At 39.8% G+C, this 16,563-nt stretch overlaps 1 protein-coding gene across 1 annotated transcript in view; it reads left to right on the top strand.

The window, feature by feature from the left end:
* The window catches only part of PLD5 (phospholipase D family member 5), a 70,848-nt gene that overhangs the window by 31,832 nt on the left and 22,453 nt on the right, over positions 1-16,563 (top strand). Inside the window, exon 3 of the mRNA XM_040598642.1 lies at positions 1,375-1,502. Within this exon, the coding sequence (XP_040454576.1) occupies positions 1,375-1,502 (128 nt within the window). The remainder of the gene's footprint in view (positions 1-1,374; positions 1,503-16,563) is intronic.

The raw sequence follows: 16,563 nt of genomic DNA, 5'->3' as shown, positions 1-16,563 counted from the left end.
TGGAAAGGTAGCTGAGTTGCAGCAAATGTAATTGTACCGAGAACTGAATTCTGTAACTTGCTCAAAATCCTGTGTTGCATTCTTTGGTGCTTCATGAAGAGTGACACCTTACCCGATTTTTCTTCTTTTCTTGATGTCTGAACTTCTAGAGTAATTTATTCAAGTGAGAATTACAGTTTTCATAATAAAAAAGAAATACTTAGACCGCTAACTGTTGCTTAAAATTGCAAATCAAGTGTTTCTTAGGAGGTCAGTAATGGGAATTTAGATGAAAAGAAATATATTTCAGTTCTCTAGGTATCCTGGGATTCTTTTGAAGTTGTGACTCATATCCAACCATCACTGGAATTCATGGTACTGAAGATCCTGTGACTGTTTAATGGGAGATGGCTGGTTCCGTTACTGCCTCCAGGCTGCTGTTTACTGTCACTGCTCTTCCCCAGCTACTGTCATGACTAAAATGTGAAGATGAGTGGGTTACTGTAAATTACCTTCAGCAATGATTAATTCAGGTTATTCACCCCCTCTTCCAAACACTGGAGCACTGAAAGAATAGTAACGATGTAAGAAATCCCATAAACTTACATAATATTATGTATATTCTGGATTTAGTCTGCAAACATACTGCTGGGGCCAGGTCAGACATTCCTACTGACGTGATGGACCCAGCGTGCTCTTACCTAACAAGTAGTTCCTTTGATTTCAGCCATCTGTGATCCTTATTAAAGCTGTGCGGTTCATAGTGGGTTGAATGTCACGTATTAGCAGGATTAGGTGCGGTTTCAGCATCCTTTAGGCCTTTGCTTACTTTGTTATTCCTTAATTCTCTACTGATGTTCTTCTTATCGGGGTCTTGCCACGCGATAGGCACTGTAGGCTACCTGCTCCAACCATCCATGGTACAGGACAAAGGAGCAAAGGCTGCTTTTCGGGAAGGGGTTGTAACTAGGGTGGTATTTTAAAGGTCATTATTATAATATGTAGCAGGTTTGAATTACAAAATAGACCTTTAAAACAGTGAGCTTATTTAAAATAAAAATGAACTTTAAAACAAAAAGTTTTTTGGAGCATACAGTGCTGGAAAAAAATAGCAATTATTTGTTCTAAAATGGAAGAAAATTATGTGAACAGTATAATACATGGGAATGCTCCCTATTCCTGCTTTTCTGGAAATATGTTAATTAAGGTCTTAAATGGTGGGACAGTAACACTATTTATCATTGATTTTAAACCTTAATGATATGTTTAATTACATCCCTCACTCATTTTGGAAGCTGAGGCCTTGAAATATGAAGTTTTTTGGTTTTGTCTTTAATCATGTAAATTACATTATTGTAAACAATGCTATTTATTATTTTATCCTTAAATCTCTAGGTGCTGAAGTGTTGTATATGAACATGTCAGCATATAACGAAGGGCGGCTTCAGTCATCTTTCTGGATTGTTGACAAACAGCACGTGTACATTGGAAGTGCCAGCCTAGACTGGAGATCATTGGGACAGGTAACTTAATTGATAAAGTAATCCTATACCCTTTGAGGGTATAATGAGGAGAAAAAAAAAAGTAATGTTCTGAGGCCAGCAAGTGGAAATGGAGAGCTTTCTTTTTCTGATAGTTTGCTGGCAAAAGTGCCAGCATCAAAAACTGTGCTGCTATGGTTTTGGTGACTCTTTAGTGTTGGCAAAGTATCTTACTAGAAATCTTATTTTCATTGGAATAGTTATCCTCAGCAGTTATGCTTTGGGCTAAATTTAAAAAAAAAAATAAAAATTGCCTTTATTGACTTCTGTCATGATTTTGTTGTTTGAAAATGTAAGTTCTAGTTTACTCATTAAAAAAAAAAAAAAACAAAAAAAAAAAAACCCCAAAAAACCAACAAGTGAGCCAGCTTGTTGGAAAACAAACTGTTAGGAAACTCTGTAATAATGTTGTGAGCATGACCTATTCCATTTAAATACGGAAAAGCAAAATTTGGAAAGACTTCCAAATAGATAGTGGGTATTATCCTGAAATACTTACCACCTTTGGGGAGGGAGAGATTTATAGGTACAGAAGGTCAAATAGCATAATGTCTTTGAAGGTCATACGTATTAGAGAGAAATCCTTATTTTGATTTCTTATAAACATGAGAGTTGCAGAATGTACACCAAGTCCCCTGCCAACAACCAGTGCTGAGGGCTCTCTACATTCTATGACCATTTTGAAGAAGTAATTTGTTAGTAATGCAGCTTATTTGCCTTCTTGTAGGTATCTGTAGCTTTTTTCTTTCTGCAACAGCCTTAGGATTCACCCAGGAGTAGCTGTCGTGTTCATTTTTGCTATGTACACTGACTGTGTGAGGCTGCTCTTGGTTGTATTTAGGGAGTGGACCCTGTGCTTTTAGATCTCCCTAACTGAAATACACAACAGAGGGGGAAAAGAAGCAGTCCTAGGTTGCACTAAAACCCTTTACTTTCTAACTATGAGCTGAATCTCAGAAGCACACGAATAATTTTGAACATGGGTTCTAATGATTTTTGAAAGAAGGCAGCGTGTGTTGTTTGTTTTGAGCTAAGAGACTGAAAGTCTGAATAAAACCAAAACAACCATTTTAGTAAAGAAAGAGTAAATAAATACATTTTTTCTGTTCCCATGTGTATTAACCTATTTAAAAGGTAACTTTTTGAATGTTTACAAAGGCATCTACAAAATGGTAAAGAAGAGGATGTTGTTAGCGAACCAGAGAAAAACTTGGCCAAGGGGATGTTGTATTTTTAGTCAATGTAAGAACATACAGTTTGGGCTTTTGGACAGTTTAGAAATTAAGTGTTTATACGTTGTCTGTGCCTTGTGAGCTAAACTGTCTGTATGTCATAACAAAATAGCTCTTTGCAGAACTATTTAACTTATAAGTAGTTTCGTTTTGAAGCCTCTTCTAATGGGGGTTTTGAGTATTAGTGAAAATAATAGATGTGGAGAAAAGAACATCTATCACACAGATTATTATATTTAATGGTTGCATCTTCATCATATTAATGATATATGAATATGATATGAATCATAAATTCATTATATTAATGATAACATCTTCATCATAGATGCTACAATTCCTTACAGGTTTGGTCTTCTCATGCTGAAGGAAATCTTAACTCTTGTTATATACCCACATTAAACTTTGATGCCGGTTCTTTGTGGGCCAGCATATCAAATGTGATTCCTCACCGTTAATTTTATCACTCTTTTCTGCATGCATTTGGACATATTTTTTTTTTAATCTTATTGTCATATGACAGTAGATGTTTATATGTGGTGGTAAGATGAAGCTCAGAAGAATATTTGTACAGAGCAAAAAGAACTCTCTCTGAATTGCAGTTAAAGAGAATCTGCTTTCAATTAGTTGAGAAATGTGCACTGGGATTTCACAGGAGCCGAAGGAAATGAGATGCGTGGTTCCTGTTGACACCAGATATAAGTATCCAATTCCCTTACCCCCAGTTACAGGTTAATAAATCAGGGTAACTGTCAGAGAGATCTGATGTGCCGTCCTAAGATAATAATCTGTCTTGAACTTCTCTTTTCACATAAGAGGCAAAATAAGCACAGAACTCTTGTCATTTTATTCCGAGTACTTTCATGGAGGAAAATGCTTTGCACACGCATGGGACCTAAACTTAGAACCCCCAGTGAGCTGAGCCCTTGCTGGGAAAACATCCCCCCCGGGTTCTCATTATCGGAGCCCTGGTGTAGCTGCAAGTGAGGGATCGGGTCCCTCTCCTCTCTCTTCTCCAAGCAGCCTAAATGAGTAAGGACTGAGTTTCCCTGGGAAATTGTGGAGCAGGTAGTGCCTGGCCTGTCCAGAGCCATGCTCTCAGCTTCTGCAACTTGGCAGCAGCAGGCAGGGAGCTCGCTGCGCCTTCCCTGTGACATCCTGGTTGACCTGCAGGGAAAGGACCGTGAAAAGGCAGACGGGGCTGTTGATTAGTCACATATGGTCTCTTGAAAAGCTCATCCCACTTTTAGAGTAACAGAACTCGCGGCTATTGAATCAGCAAACCACTTTGGCCAGTATTACTAGATCTTGACAGCAAATCACAGAATAAAGCAGGTCTGTGCCATGCTGGAAACATGCGGTACTGTGGGCTGTTGGGCGCAGCAGTTGGCTTCTGCTTAAACACAACATCCCCTATGACTCAGTCACCTTGTAGCTGACAGTGTCTTGTTATTCAGCAGCACAGTTCCAATGTAAATTATGTGAGTGCATTCAGTTTTGCCTCTAATGTGCAATTGCATTGTTTGTTAATTATTTCATTGCATCTAAAATGCAATGAAAAGCTGAAGATTTGAACTGTGCGTGGTCGTCATATCTTTTCACACGCCTTCCCCTGTATTTTCTGTGTGCATGTTTATTGCCTCCGCTGTACCGAACCTCTGCATACATTCAGGCCAGTACACTACATAATTCGTATCGGAGCACCTACCTGCTTCGCTAGTGCAACTGCCACAAGAGATGCAGCAGGTCTCTGTGGTATTTCACCCTGGGCTACAGCCTTCCTGCCTCTTGCTTGATCAGAGCCTAAAGAGGTAGAAACACATTTGTGACATAGCGGTACAGAGCATTTAACATATAACAGCTCAGCATACTAGAGAATAGTTATGCAAGATTACTGTGGTAGATATAACTGGATTTTATTGCTGTTTTGTCCCTTTGCTGTGAGATTTTTTTTTTTTAAAAAAAAAGTCTGTTAAGCATCATTCTTCTCTTGGGAGCCTGAGTCTAAAGCTGAAGTAGTAATTTAACTTTTAACAGCTCCTTAGAAAACACCACCAGGACTTAGATGTCCAAAGATGTCGGCTTTCTTTTTACAATTTTTGGGGAGAATTCTTCCCTACATTTATAAGCTGGACGCTAGAAATGAACCCCATCTGAGGCTTACTGAGTGTTGTTGCTGTTTTCTTGACTTGCAACACTGACAAGAAGCAATACAAGTATTTCCTTTAAAAGTAAATCTTCTGCACAGAGGACAGATTTTCATACGCTGCATATATTTGTTAGGGAATAACCTTTAAAGTGCCATATATCCTTGTGCCTTCACTGTTAAAGTTTTAGTATTTGCCAGAGTCTCAGCTTTGAAATTATGGGCAAGGCTGTTGGCACATCGTTACTTTTAAAAAAAACCTACGTTTCGATTATGTTGCAAGTCTGCAAAAACTCTAATAATTTTGGCTGAAGTCATCTGTGCCAACTATCTGCTTCAGCCTGAGATCAAACCCCACAGGCAAATGAAAAATACTCTTTAGACTCCCTGGAAACAGGAGTTTACAAAAATTAGAGGGGTTTTCAGTCACAGTGAAATATTTTGATCTTTTCTTCAAACAGATCTAGAATTTGTGTCAGAGGTGCATTTTTTTTTCTTTTGTTATCAATATATGGCAAATATTGCCCAGTTGCCTAACCCCTTGAAAATTCTGGGTTATGAACAACCAGAGATTTTATTGATTTCTTAGACAGGTATCACTTTCTTAGATACAGTAAGCTGTGTAAGATCTTATAGTGAAATATTTCTACCAATCAGGTTTCTTTCTGGTACATTTTTATGAACAGATAAAATGGTGCAAACCCTGTATAAACGAGTGTTACAGGTTTACCAGCTTGATGGAAGGCACCTGGCAGACACGGTCTCTTGTTCTTTGTGGTGCTATTCTGCCTTCAAAATGTGATTTTGGGGGAGTGCTAGAAGAGGTGAATGATGAAGATAAAATTTTAAATCACATTTTGGACTTTTTACTTCATAGAGGAGATCTATGTGATCAGCTGTACAACTTCCATCTTCCACTTCATTAACATGCATCTAGTAAATGAAGTATTTTCCCAGAGTTCCGACTCTCTCTAGTAGCTCTCACCTTCTAAGATGGTCTTGTAATCATCGAACGAGCCAAGCAACATCTTTGGGACGTAGCTGTGCAACCTACTTAAGTATATATTTAAGATAACAACATGTAGGAGGCTATTTTTATGCAGCAGAATATGTGCATCTATGTTAAAATGTTTGGCTGAAAAGGATTCAGTCAAACATGCCTCAAATTAGGTACACATACTGGTTAATTTTTGCCTGCGGTTTGAACTAATAACTGGCCATGGTGCTATATTCTAGCTTCTAGTTCTTTGACCAAGTCACTTCATTAATGTACTTTAAAAACCAAGAAATCTGTTATATAAAAAATGTTATAATTCCTCATGTTAATGTAGAGCAAGAGCTAACAAAAAGTGTCATCTATTTCTTTTGTTCCATGACTCCCTCCAGTAGTTCCAGCAAAGCTTGAAAATGCATTTAGTTCCTTAATTCTGTTAAGAACTGTGAGGTTTGTAATACACAAAAACCTTTAATCAGCTGAAGAAATGCTTCTGGAGCTCTTCATGCTAACAACATTTTTGTAAAAGTTTTATTCACACATGAATAATTGAATCCTGTGGGCAAACAACTGTAATGGATTAGTTGAACCACTTCAGAAAAAATACATTTATGTGCAACAAATAATCAGCCCTTGGAAAATTCTATTAATGAAAATTATTGAAACAAGTAAAATTAATCAGATTGTCTTCACTGGAAGTGGGATTGGGCTAGTATTAAATACTCCTGTAGGCAAAAAATAACTTAAATTATGAATACCAGCAGGTAGCAAGTAGTTGGGGGGGTGAGGGGGGTGGGGTGTCCGAAATTGAACGTTTAGGGTCTCAAGCAGAAGCCTGCTTCTTGCTCCTGGTAATTGGTGGATCTGACTGTAACACCTGGACTAAATGGAAGTGGCATGTTTGGAATGTTCCAGTTACCGAAGAGAAATGGGGCAGAACTAGCAGTTAGGGGCTGCGCACGCCTGGTACTTATTCTAGGAAACTGTTTAGACTGGGGGGAAAGTGAGTCTTGATGTGCCAGAAAATAAGGGGTGCTGGAAAGAAGTGGTCTTGGAACAAAGAAGGGGACCCACGCGGAAGAAGGGGAAGTTCCTGGCTGGAGGAAAGATCCTGGTGATCAGGGAGCTGTGGGGAGATGGAAGCCAGGGGATGCACCAGGGACACTGGCTGGTGATGCCTGAGACAGGTAGTGCTGAGCAGCCACGCGGCAGGGACGGGCCCGACTTTCTGCCTGAGCATCCTGGGTCAGCAGCCACCTCCCTGCAGGGATGGAAGGTGTCAAAGGTAATCGAGTAGTTGCAAAAGCTCTTGTCTTGTTGGGTTTTTTAAAAAGCCCTAATATCCAGATCCACTGTGGATAGTAATTTATACTGCCTGTGACATCTTAAAAGCATTATCTCAAATAGTCCTACTTAAATTTTGGCTCAGCTGGTGTTGAGGAAAAGTTCCTCATGATTTTCTGTCTTAGCTGTGTAAAAACTGCTAGCAGAGGATTTTTCTTTTTAAGATGCCTCTCAAGTCCATGTATTTTCTGGATTGTTCATTCTTCTGATTGCTTTAAATTCAGACCAGTTTAAGTTGAATGGTTGTAAGATGTAATTTTTTTATAGAGAGAAAAAAAACCCACCAGACTGTAAAACATGCTTTTTTGGAGGACAAAAAAAACCCAACCATGTGAACTTGCTCTCATTTTCCCCATTTATTTTATGTCTCTGTTGGATTCTTTGTGTGATCTGTTTCACTGATGCAAAGCAAGACTTCAGAAAGGCATTTCATTTCTCTTCATCTTAAAAATCCATCAGGAGGAGGACTTGAAACATAATACCTGATGTCTTCATCTATGTATTTATTTATGAAGACATGTTAATTCTAGGTAAATTAGGCTTGGTCTTATGAGTAGAATTTTTTGACCTTGCTTCTTTCATGAAATGAGTCCGGGCCGTGTTTTGAATCGCAGAAGTTTATCTCATCATCTGTGTTGCAAAGGATCAATGATTTGTTCTGGCTGACTCTCAGCAGTGCTGTGGGGCACTTGCTAAAGTGTCCTGTGTGACAGCTGGGTATCTGACAGGACTACTAAACAACAGGATTTTCTTTCCAGGCAGTTTTCTCTCCATCCCCTTGTAGTCTCTGGTTGTTAAAAGTTAGAAACTGCTGATTGTATCTGCATAATTTAAGGTAATTAGGAAATTAGATAAACGGTCACGTTGTTTATCAAGTTGGAAACAGTGCCCTGTTTTATCTGAGGAGTTAGGTTTTCACTTGATGTGCCTAAGATGTTAAATAAATACACAAGAGGAACAGAATACGGTAGAAGTTGCGACGTGTGACAGCGTGTGAATGAGAAACTCTCTATGGGCTACTCTTTCATTATGATTATTATTATGTAAAGTGTGCTTGTCTCTTTAGGGTTGACTCCTACAGGACATGAAAGTTGTAGCAATTATAAATTATCAATTACATTTGAAGAATAAGAAATAAATTGCCCAATTCATTTATTCTGTTAATAATTCTGTTGAATCAACAGACAAAGCAGCTGAGATGCTGAGAGCTAGGAGTATTAATTATTCAAAAAAGGTTTATTAAGCATCTGTAGATACAGTAGATGAACAAAGTTACACTTTTTATGATAAATATGAATAATCTAATGCATAGTTACTGTGAAAGTGTATTGGATTCTGAATTTTCTGAAATTAAGAACCCTATAGTTATTAGGGAAAAAACCACCGACAACAAAAAACATGAAAAGAAACAGCCAGTCAAAAGATACACTTTTTGTATGTGTCAACTTTAAGTAAAAACTGATGACCCAATATTTTATTTGTTTTAGTATGAATTAGTTTTTTGGACTTCGCTATATGAAGGCTTGCAGCGGGATGGTGCCAGGGGGGCTTGGAATGTTGCTGCGTGTCTTGCCTGCTATCACCAGACAGGACAGAACTGGACCGAGAGGTACTGGGGGTTAAATATAGTTGTTCAGGCTCTCCTCTTTATAATACAGAAAAAAGGAGACAAAATTAGCGGTTAGAATCCTTCCCTACCACCTTCTCCTCCTCTTGTCTTCTGTGGAAAAAACCCCCCACACCCAACCTGATAAAATCTAACCTCTTTTTTTCCTACTCTGCGATGACAAAAGCTGGGAGATGAATATGGTATCAGGTATGGTGCACGCATCTAAAAGAGTGGGTTTGGGGGAATTTGGGATTGTGGGAATACTGGAAGAGAAACCTTTTGATTGCCTGTGGGAGCTAAAATCAATTGGAAGCAATCAATGTGGTTCTTTACTAGGAAGTCTCATCCCAATTACATTGTGGAGACGTGTGAGGAGGAGTCGCAGCTCAAAGGCTGCACTTAAGAGTGACAGAATTTATCGTGGGATTATTCCTTCATCTTTCTGTCTCCATTTCTGTGGATATAGATCCAAATCAAAATTTCCCCCAAATTCAGGACACTGTGGAATGGCGACAGGAGCAAATGCAACCTGTGCTTCTTTTTATGTATCTCTCTCAGGGAAAGGGGAATGTTCGTTTCCTCAAAGTATACCCTGGAATGGTGTAGTTTCTATTTGTGTGATCAAAATTTTCCTCCCATAAAAACATATGTAATAACGACTGGACTTTGTCATGATGCTGTTTTAGGAATATAAATCTCATTTGTTTCCATTTTCCCCAATGTCTTGCCATAGTGGATCCACCTCTCCAAACTGATCGCTGGGATGGGATCTGCGCATTTGCATTTTCTGTTAATGACGGTTGCTGCGATCTTTACAGAACTGCACAGAGCAAAAAAGCCTGCTATAATCAGTCAGTCATTTTTTTGAACTTTTATCTAAATGAGTCTCTTGAAGTTATGTAAGAGTGCATCTGGTCCTTTTGAGATAAGATACTTTGACAGTGGAATTACATCTTTCCACTCAAGGAAAAGTTATATTGAGAGTTTCTATTTGATATAATGTCTTCTAGTATGAACTACAGTTATGTCCCTAATGTGCACTTTAGACCATTGCCAGTCCTTGCCATCTTCTTCTAATAATTTGCTTAATTTTCTTACTGTCCCAGTGGTGTACGGTATCATATCACTATTATTAAATTGAGCACAGTCTCAAGTGTCCTATAACATGAAGCAAGGCTCTTTCAGCTTCGTCATCCACCAAGGTTCAATCCAGCTCAGATGAGTAAGTGTTGGGCTGAGAGTGCGTGCAACGTAATACCAGTATATTCTATCAAAATCCATATTTTTGTATGATATAATAATATCTCTTACATATAACAGAGAGTATCTGCTTCTAAAAAGCTTTGCTATATTGTTAGCCATGTGAGGCAATCCTTAAGAAAAGTCATGCTGCTAATCTGATTTATTTAAATGGGATTATTTCCAGAACTAGCTAATATTATAAAGTTAACATAAAAGTGCAACCCAGGTCTTCAAGCATAGGTGAATGAGTCAAGATGTGAAGAAAACAGGTCTAAGTAGATACTAGAGAGCTGTATTGAAAATTAAATACCTTTTTTGTGTTTTTATTTCTTGCTGCGTAGAAATCTAGTTCTATTGCCAAAACTCTGCTGTGACACTATTATAACTTGTTTTTCAAACAGATTGAAAATCTATTTATTATTTTCAGTAAGATCTTTTGGCTAGGGTTGTCATCTTTGACCAAACCCAGAGCAGTCTGATGACTGTTACCTATCTCCAAAATAGCAGCTTCTCTTTTTTCTTTCCCCTTTTGAGGGTGGTGGTGGGGAGGAGGGTGGGGGGTGGAGAGGATATGTTGCTCTTGGAAATGTGCTGAACTTGCAGTATGTGTTATCATGGTGTAAAGTTTGTATTTTTGGAAGCCTGATGTTTTGTTTTATCCTTTAACTGAGACACGTGACTTTTTCTCTGTTACATCCTGTAAATCAGGACAGTCAGTATTGCCCATTAGGCTTATTCTGCTTGAAATTTATTATCTGACCATCCAGTATTTACAAATGAATCTCAGTGAAGCAGATGGGCTGTTTGTCTCTTGCCAGCGCTGCTGTCACTGCTGACAGAGGGCTGCTTAAAGCTGGGCAGGAACGTGGGTAACGTGGCTGTTCTGCTCGTGTTCTTCGTGTACTTGATACTGCCTGGTAGTTGGTTCTTCCTGACTTCTGTGGGCTTCTTTGTGATCTAGTGATTGAAAACAGCGTAGGGCTGTATATTCACCTTGCACTTGGAGCCAAAAGGACTTATCATGCCCAGTTTCTCTAGCTGCAGAGCCCATTCTCAGCTCCGTGGTGCCTAGGAAGCTATCCCTGTTTACCTTCATTGTCCCACTGTTGTGCTCTATTCCCACAGGCATCATCTGCATTGTGTGTATAATTTGTATTTAGTGTGAGGGCAAAATACAGCCTGCTGCATAGCTTTTTTTATTTCTTTATTTCTGTTGACTGTGTCTCCGACCTCTGAAATTACATATCTATTTTTGGCTCATCATTATTTTTGCTCTGAAAGTTCTGTAGAACAGATTTGCCTACCATTGGAGTAATCAATATTAAATTTTGAATCAATAAATAAACCTGCAGAGCAAAAGGATGGAATATCCAGTTTGAACAAACTCACTTCTTTCCAGAGCAGCAAGGGATATTTAGCTAGTTGGATCTGCATGATCCAAAGGAAAAGAGAAAGTTCTTTCTCCAGTAAAACTAACCTTGTAATCATTTGGTTGCTTTTTAAGACTTGCCTTGCCATCACTAAATCTTAAAATAGTTCACAGTCATAGAAGGTGTTGCAAAGAGAGTGTGTCTGGTTCTGGTTTATGAGTGGTCCCTCAGATACCTGACAAATAATATCAGTGCATTAGGATTATCGGACTCGAGAGTTTTGGATGGGTTCTAGAAGTGTTTAGGGAACTGGAGACATGCAGGAATTTGGTGGCAGAACACACACTGTGACCACTGTGCAGAGGACAGGAAATCATACGAGTGTGTGCAAAAGCAGAGACAGCTTTAAAAATCATCCATACGAGTGTGTGCAAAAGCAGAGACAGCTTTAAAAATCATCCATACGAGTGTGTGCAAAAGCAGAGACAGCTTTAAAAATCATCCATACGAGTGTGTGCAAAAGCAGAGACAGCTTTAAAAATCATCCATACGAGTGTGTGCAAAAGCAGAGACAGCTTTAAAGACCCCTACTGCTATCTTGATGCTAATGGGCAGGCAGCGTGGTGAATAGACAGCACTGGTGAGATATGCTTGCATGAGCCCATGGCCTGGAGAGAAGACTCAGTAGCCTACGAGTTAAGCTACTGAAATTTGCAAAAACCATTTGGGAGGATCTCCCAGAAACTGCCTCACAGATAGTGCAGTGAGCAGTTCTCTTGCCTTTGGAAAAAAAAGAAATTAAAAAAGAGGCCTTGGTCATATGATGAGAAGGGTTTCCAGGCAGACCTCTATAAGGCCAGGCTGCAGTGATCGGTAAGGCAGAAGGGCTCGGTTTGAATTTATAGATCCTCCAACCAATAGCACTTCTCCGTCCTGTAGATTCATTTGTGTCACGCTCATTAAGAAACCCTGAAATAGTAAGATAATGCTGAGACAGCAGCGCCTGTTAGTGCAGGTGCTGCTCTAGAACGGTGTTGTGGTTCCTTCAGGAGGGCAGGCCTGCAGGCAGCTGAGCCCGGCCTGCCCGCAGCTCTCGGCCCTGCCCGCTGCTGTGCTGGAGGCCCAGCCAGGCCGCGTGGACGGGGCGAAAGCCTTGGTGCCGCACTTGTGTGCCGGAGCTGCTGCTGGAGTGCTGCAGCTGAGGGGTGGGCATGCCTGCACGCTCAGAGCTCTCAAAAGCACCGTGGCCTTTTACGATCATAAAATAATTGAGGTGGGAAAAGACCCTTAAGGTCATAGAGTCCAACCTTTAATCATTTTGTTTGTCCTAGATAACAATACAGGCCATACAGTCAGATCCGGGGGTTCCAGCATCTATCTGCGTCAGCAGCTGGTGGTAGAATCTTAAACAATCAGTAGACTTACATGGATGTAAGAAGGGCAGTAAATCCACCGCTTTCCCAAAAATGTGATTTATCTTGTGCTGAAAGAGAACTTGTTCGTTAAAACTCAGCTGAATCTCTGTAGGGGAGCTAATGCACCAGTCTATTCTCTCATCTCCGCAAGAACTTGCTGGCAACTAATCTTGGTCAGTGATGTTATTGAATGGCAGCAGATCCCTCTCAGAGGGATTTAGTTATTAGCATAACTCATCAGATCAGTCTTGTTCAACTAAACAATTAAAATAACGACATTGCAATGATCAATGAAAGTGCATTCCCAATAAGTGGTTCTGCACACGCACTTTGATACTGCACAGATGATAGTTCCCTTCTAGATAAATATCTTCACTCAGAACTGCCTCAACTCCGAAAGGTTCCCAAATGCAGCAGCCCAGTCACCTTCCACTTAAACAGTTGAATCCTTTCGTGGAAAAATGGATTCAGTATGGTGCTGTGACAAAGACACACAATAAATCAGGCTAAGATACCGTGCCGTAACTCTCTGTGAGTCAGGGCAAGGAAAGACAATCGTTTCAGTCATTCTACAAAAAGAATAATGGTTCTCCAGTTCAGTATAAAATCTCATCTTTCTTTATCCAGAAGTCATCAAACAACGAAACAGGTTCAGACAAAGCATTCCTTCCATACAAATGTGCAGAATTAATGGCACCGCTAAACCTTTTTAGATTTTGATGTTGTAGTCTTAAGCATCAGGGCCTGGGTTGGAAGTCTGTGCAGTCACCTTTCTTCACTTTGAGTAAAGGTGGTCACCAAAATAGCAAAATCATTGATCTTTGCCTGGACCTGCTCCATGGCAAAGTGCTCATCCTTGCTGGAGGGAGGCGTATGGGGCACGCAGGAACGTGAGGGGGGGCTTCAGAAAACTGCAGAAGTCATGAGAATCCCTGTATTGGGCAGGCAAGTTTTTCTGATCAGTATGATGACGTACTAAGCATCCTTTCAGGTGTAACGGTATGGTAGATTTCTGTGACTGGATAGCAAATCATTCTGTAAGTAGATCTGCAGCATAGGTACAGCACCTACATTTGCCATATATGTACACCCACCCACCCCCCCCATGAACATATTCTATGGTTTTGGTGATGTATGTTCTGCTTAAATGTATTGAAAACATTTTTATCATCTGTGTGACTTACATTTTATTACGTTGAACTCCGTATGTGCTGTAGCAAAGAATTCAGTTTAAACAGAAATTGTGAGAAATAAATTTGAACTTCTAGCTTTGAGACTGGAAGTTAGTGTCTGAACTGAACTGGAAGAACAGGTTTTCAGGTATCTTTTCAGATATTTCTTTCCTTCTCCTATAAAGTTAAAGTGATTATTACCCAATATTGCAGACAGAAATGGCACCAGGCCTTAGAATTGTCTCACACTTGTTTTATGTGGATTTTTTCCCTCTTGATTCTGTTCAGTGTTAACTTATGTAAGAGCTATGCTGACCTTTATTAGCATATTAAATCTCTGACATCTTTGGCACACAGAACTTCTCTTTCTTGCACAAGGAGCATTACACGTTATTTAGACATAAGCAATTTTTACATCCACAGGGGCAGCATCTACCGTGATTTGAGATAGGAGAAAACATGCAGGTCATGACCTTATGCAGTAAACAGATTTATATTTCTCTGTCTTGTGATGATAATAGCATGCATTATTACAATTTGTTCACGTAGCAACAGCCAGCTGACACCTCAACTGAATCTGCTATTTCATCAAGAGGCTTTTTGCGTGACCCAAATGACCTTTCCTGTACGTGCAACATAGTGCTTTAGCAGAAGAAGGGAATTAAGGAAACATGAGTCAATGTGTTCCCAATTTTACTGTTAGGGACAGGAGGGATGAATCTGGTGTATTAATTTAATTCCAGGTTTTCTTCCTAGGAGCATATACACCAGGACCACATCCTTGCAGGAGGCATTGCTTCCATGTTGAAGCAGCCAGAAACCCTGCAAATATCTCAGGTGGCTGCTCAGAAGAATAGGACAAAGAGCAAGTATGGATTTCTGAAACAGATTTTTTTGTATAGGCTAGGCATTCTCCTGGCACTGCCCGTGTACTGTTTCACTAAATTACCTTACCTGTCTAAACTGCTTGGATTCCTATCTTACCTCAAGGTCCTGTACGCTGAATTTAATCAAGGCTTAGTCAAAATTTAATTAGAGCCTCTGGTCCTCTGCTTACATCAAGAGAAGAGGTTTCTAATTCTGATCAGGTAGTCTGGCAAGGCTCAACTGTTACAGCAATAATTCATATGCAATGTCATGGTCCCAGTTTGTGTCCACAGCATGCCTGCCACCAATCCCTATTTGGTTTGCAAAAGGAAAACCCGCTGTGTATGTCAGTAATGTTATAAATAATGCATCCAATTAGTCAACTACGTGCTGTTGCATTTCCCTGAAGCCCACGAAGCTGAAAGCCCCAAAGAAACTGTGCACTTTGAGAGAAATGTTTAGACTTAAATATTGCCCTGATTCTGAGATCAGTCCTTTGCACTCTTCTCTCTGTGTTGTACAGCAGAAGACGTACGGAGGCTGCCCCTTGCAGCATTACATAGGATGAGAACAAATACTAAGAGCTCGTGCTGTGATTTCCAGCTGCGTGAGGAGGATGCGAGATAAGGGCTGACAGGACAGGCTGTGATGCAGGAAAGATGGAAAGAGGCAGCGGGAGGTATGCGTGTGCGCATGGTAAAGGAGAGCCCAGGCCTTTCCAGAAGCTAGCAGGATCATTCACTTCACCTTTTAATTTATTTTTTTTTTTTCTTTTTACGATTGCACTAAGGTAGGGAATTGTTTAATGTCATATGAATGACACCAGTACTGAAATGTGATGCAGTGTGCCAGCAGCAAGATGCAGGCCAGCACTGCATGGCCCTTTTCTTCCCAGCCTGCACTTTTCTTTGATATAAGGGACAAAAACTGTTTCAAAAGAGCAATAGAGTCAAAGTAGAATTCACATCAATTAGATTTCCTGCAGTAAAACAAGAAATAAATCAAACATGATCCTGGAAAAATGGTTTCTTGCAGTTGCAAGCTTGCTTTTCCTCTAAAGAGACACTTGTGCCTGCTTAGAGGGGGTAATGAAACTGTAAACTGAAAAGACATTTCAAAATGATAAATTAGGCTGTGATTATGCCAAGTGATATTAATTATGCTGATAGACTATATAGCAAGGAATTTTTAACTGATTCAGTTCTGCCTTCTGGCTTGCTCTGCGAAGTAGTGATGCGTCAGGCTTGGTTGGGTAGTGACCTGCAGCTGCAGCAGCAAGAAAGCCCAAACTAGTGCTGTCTGTTCTGCGTTAGGTTCTACATGTACGTCATCACAGAGTGGTCCATGGTTTAAACATTTGTATTTGTGTTGTTTGTACAAACCGATATATTTTTGCTGAGCTTTCCATATAGTAGAGCAGATGGCTGAAAAAGAAAAATCGTGATTTTTTTTTTTCCTAATGCAACAAGGACACGAGGGATTTCCGTTTTCTGCTTTGAAGATGCATTGCTACCTCTTCCTCCACTTTTTTTAAACTATGCCATTTTAAAACAAGCACCCCTTCTGCCTCAATATCTGGCTTTGCATCTTGGTGACAGTACTTTTCAGCAGAAGTGAAATGCTGAACCTAATTATTTTTTTTCAGCGTGGTTTTC

This window comes from Falco naumanni, chromosome 6, assembly GCF_017639655.2.
Source record: "Falco naumanni isolate bFalNau1 chromosome 6, bFalNau1.pat, whole genome shotgun sequence".
In the NCBI taxonomy this organism is placed as follows: Eukaryota; Metazoa; Chordata; class Aves; order Falconiformes; family Falconidae; genus Falco; species Falco naumanni.
The sequence above is the reverse complement of the archived record's forward strand: the minus strand, read 5'-3'. Positions and strand labels throughout refer to the sequence as shown.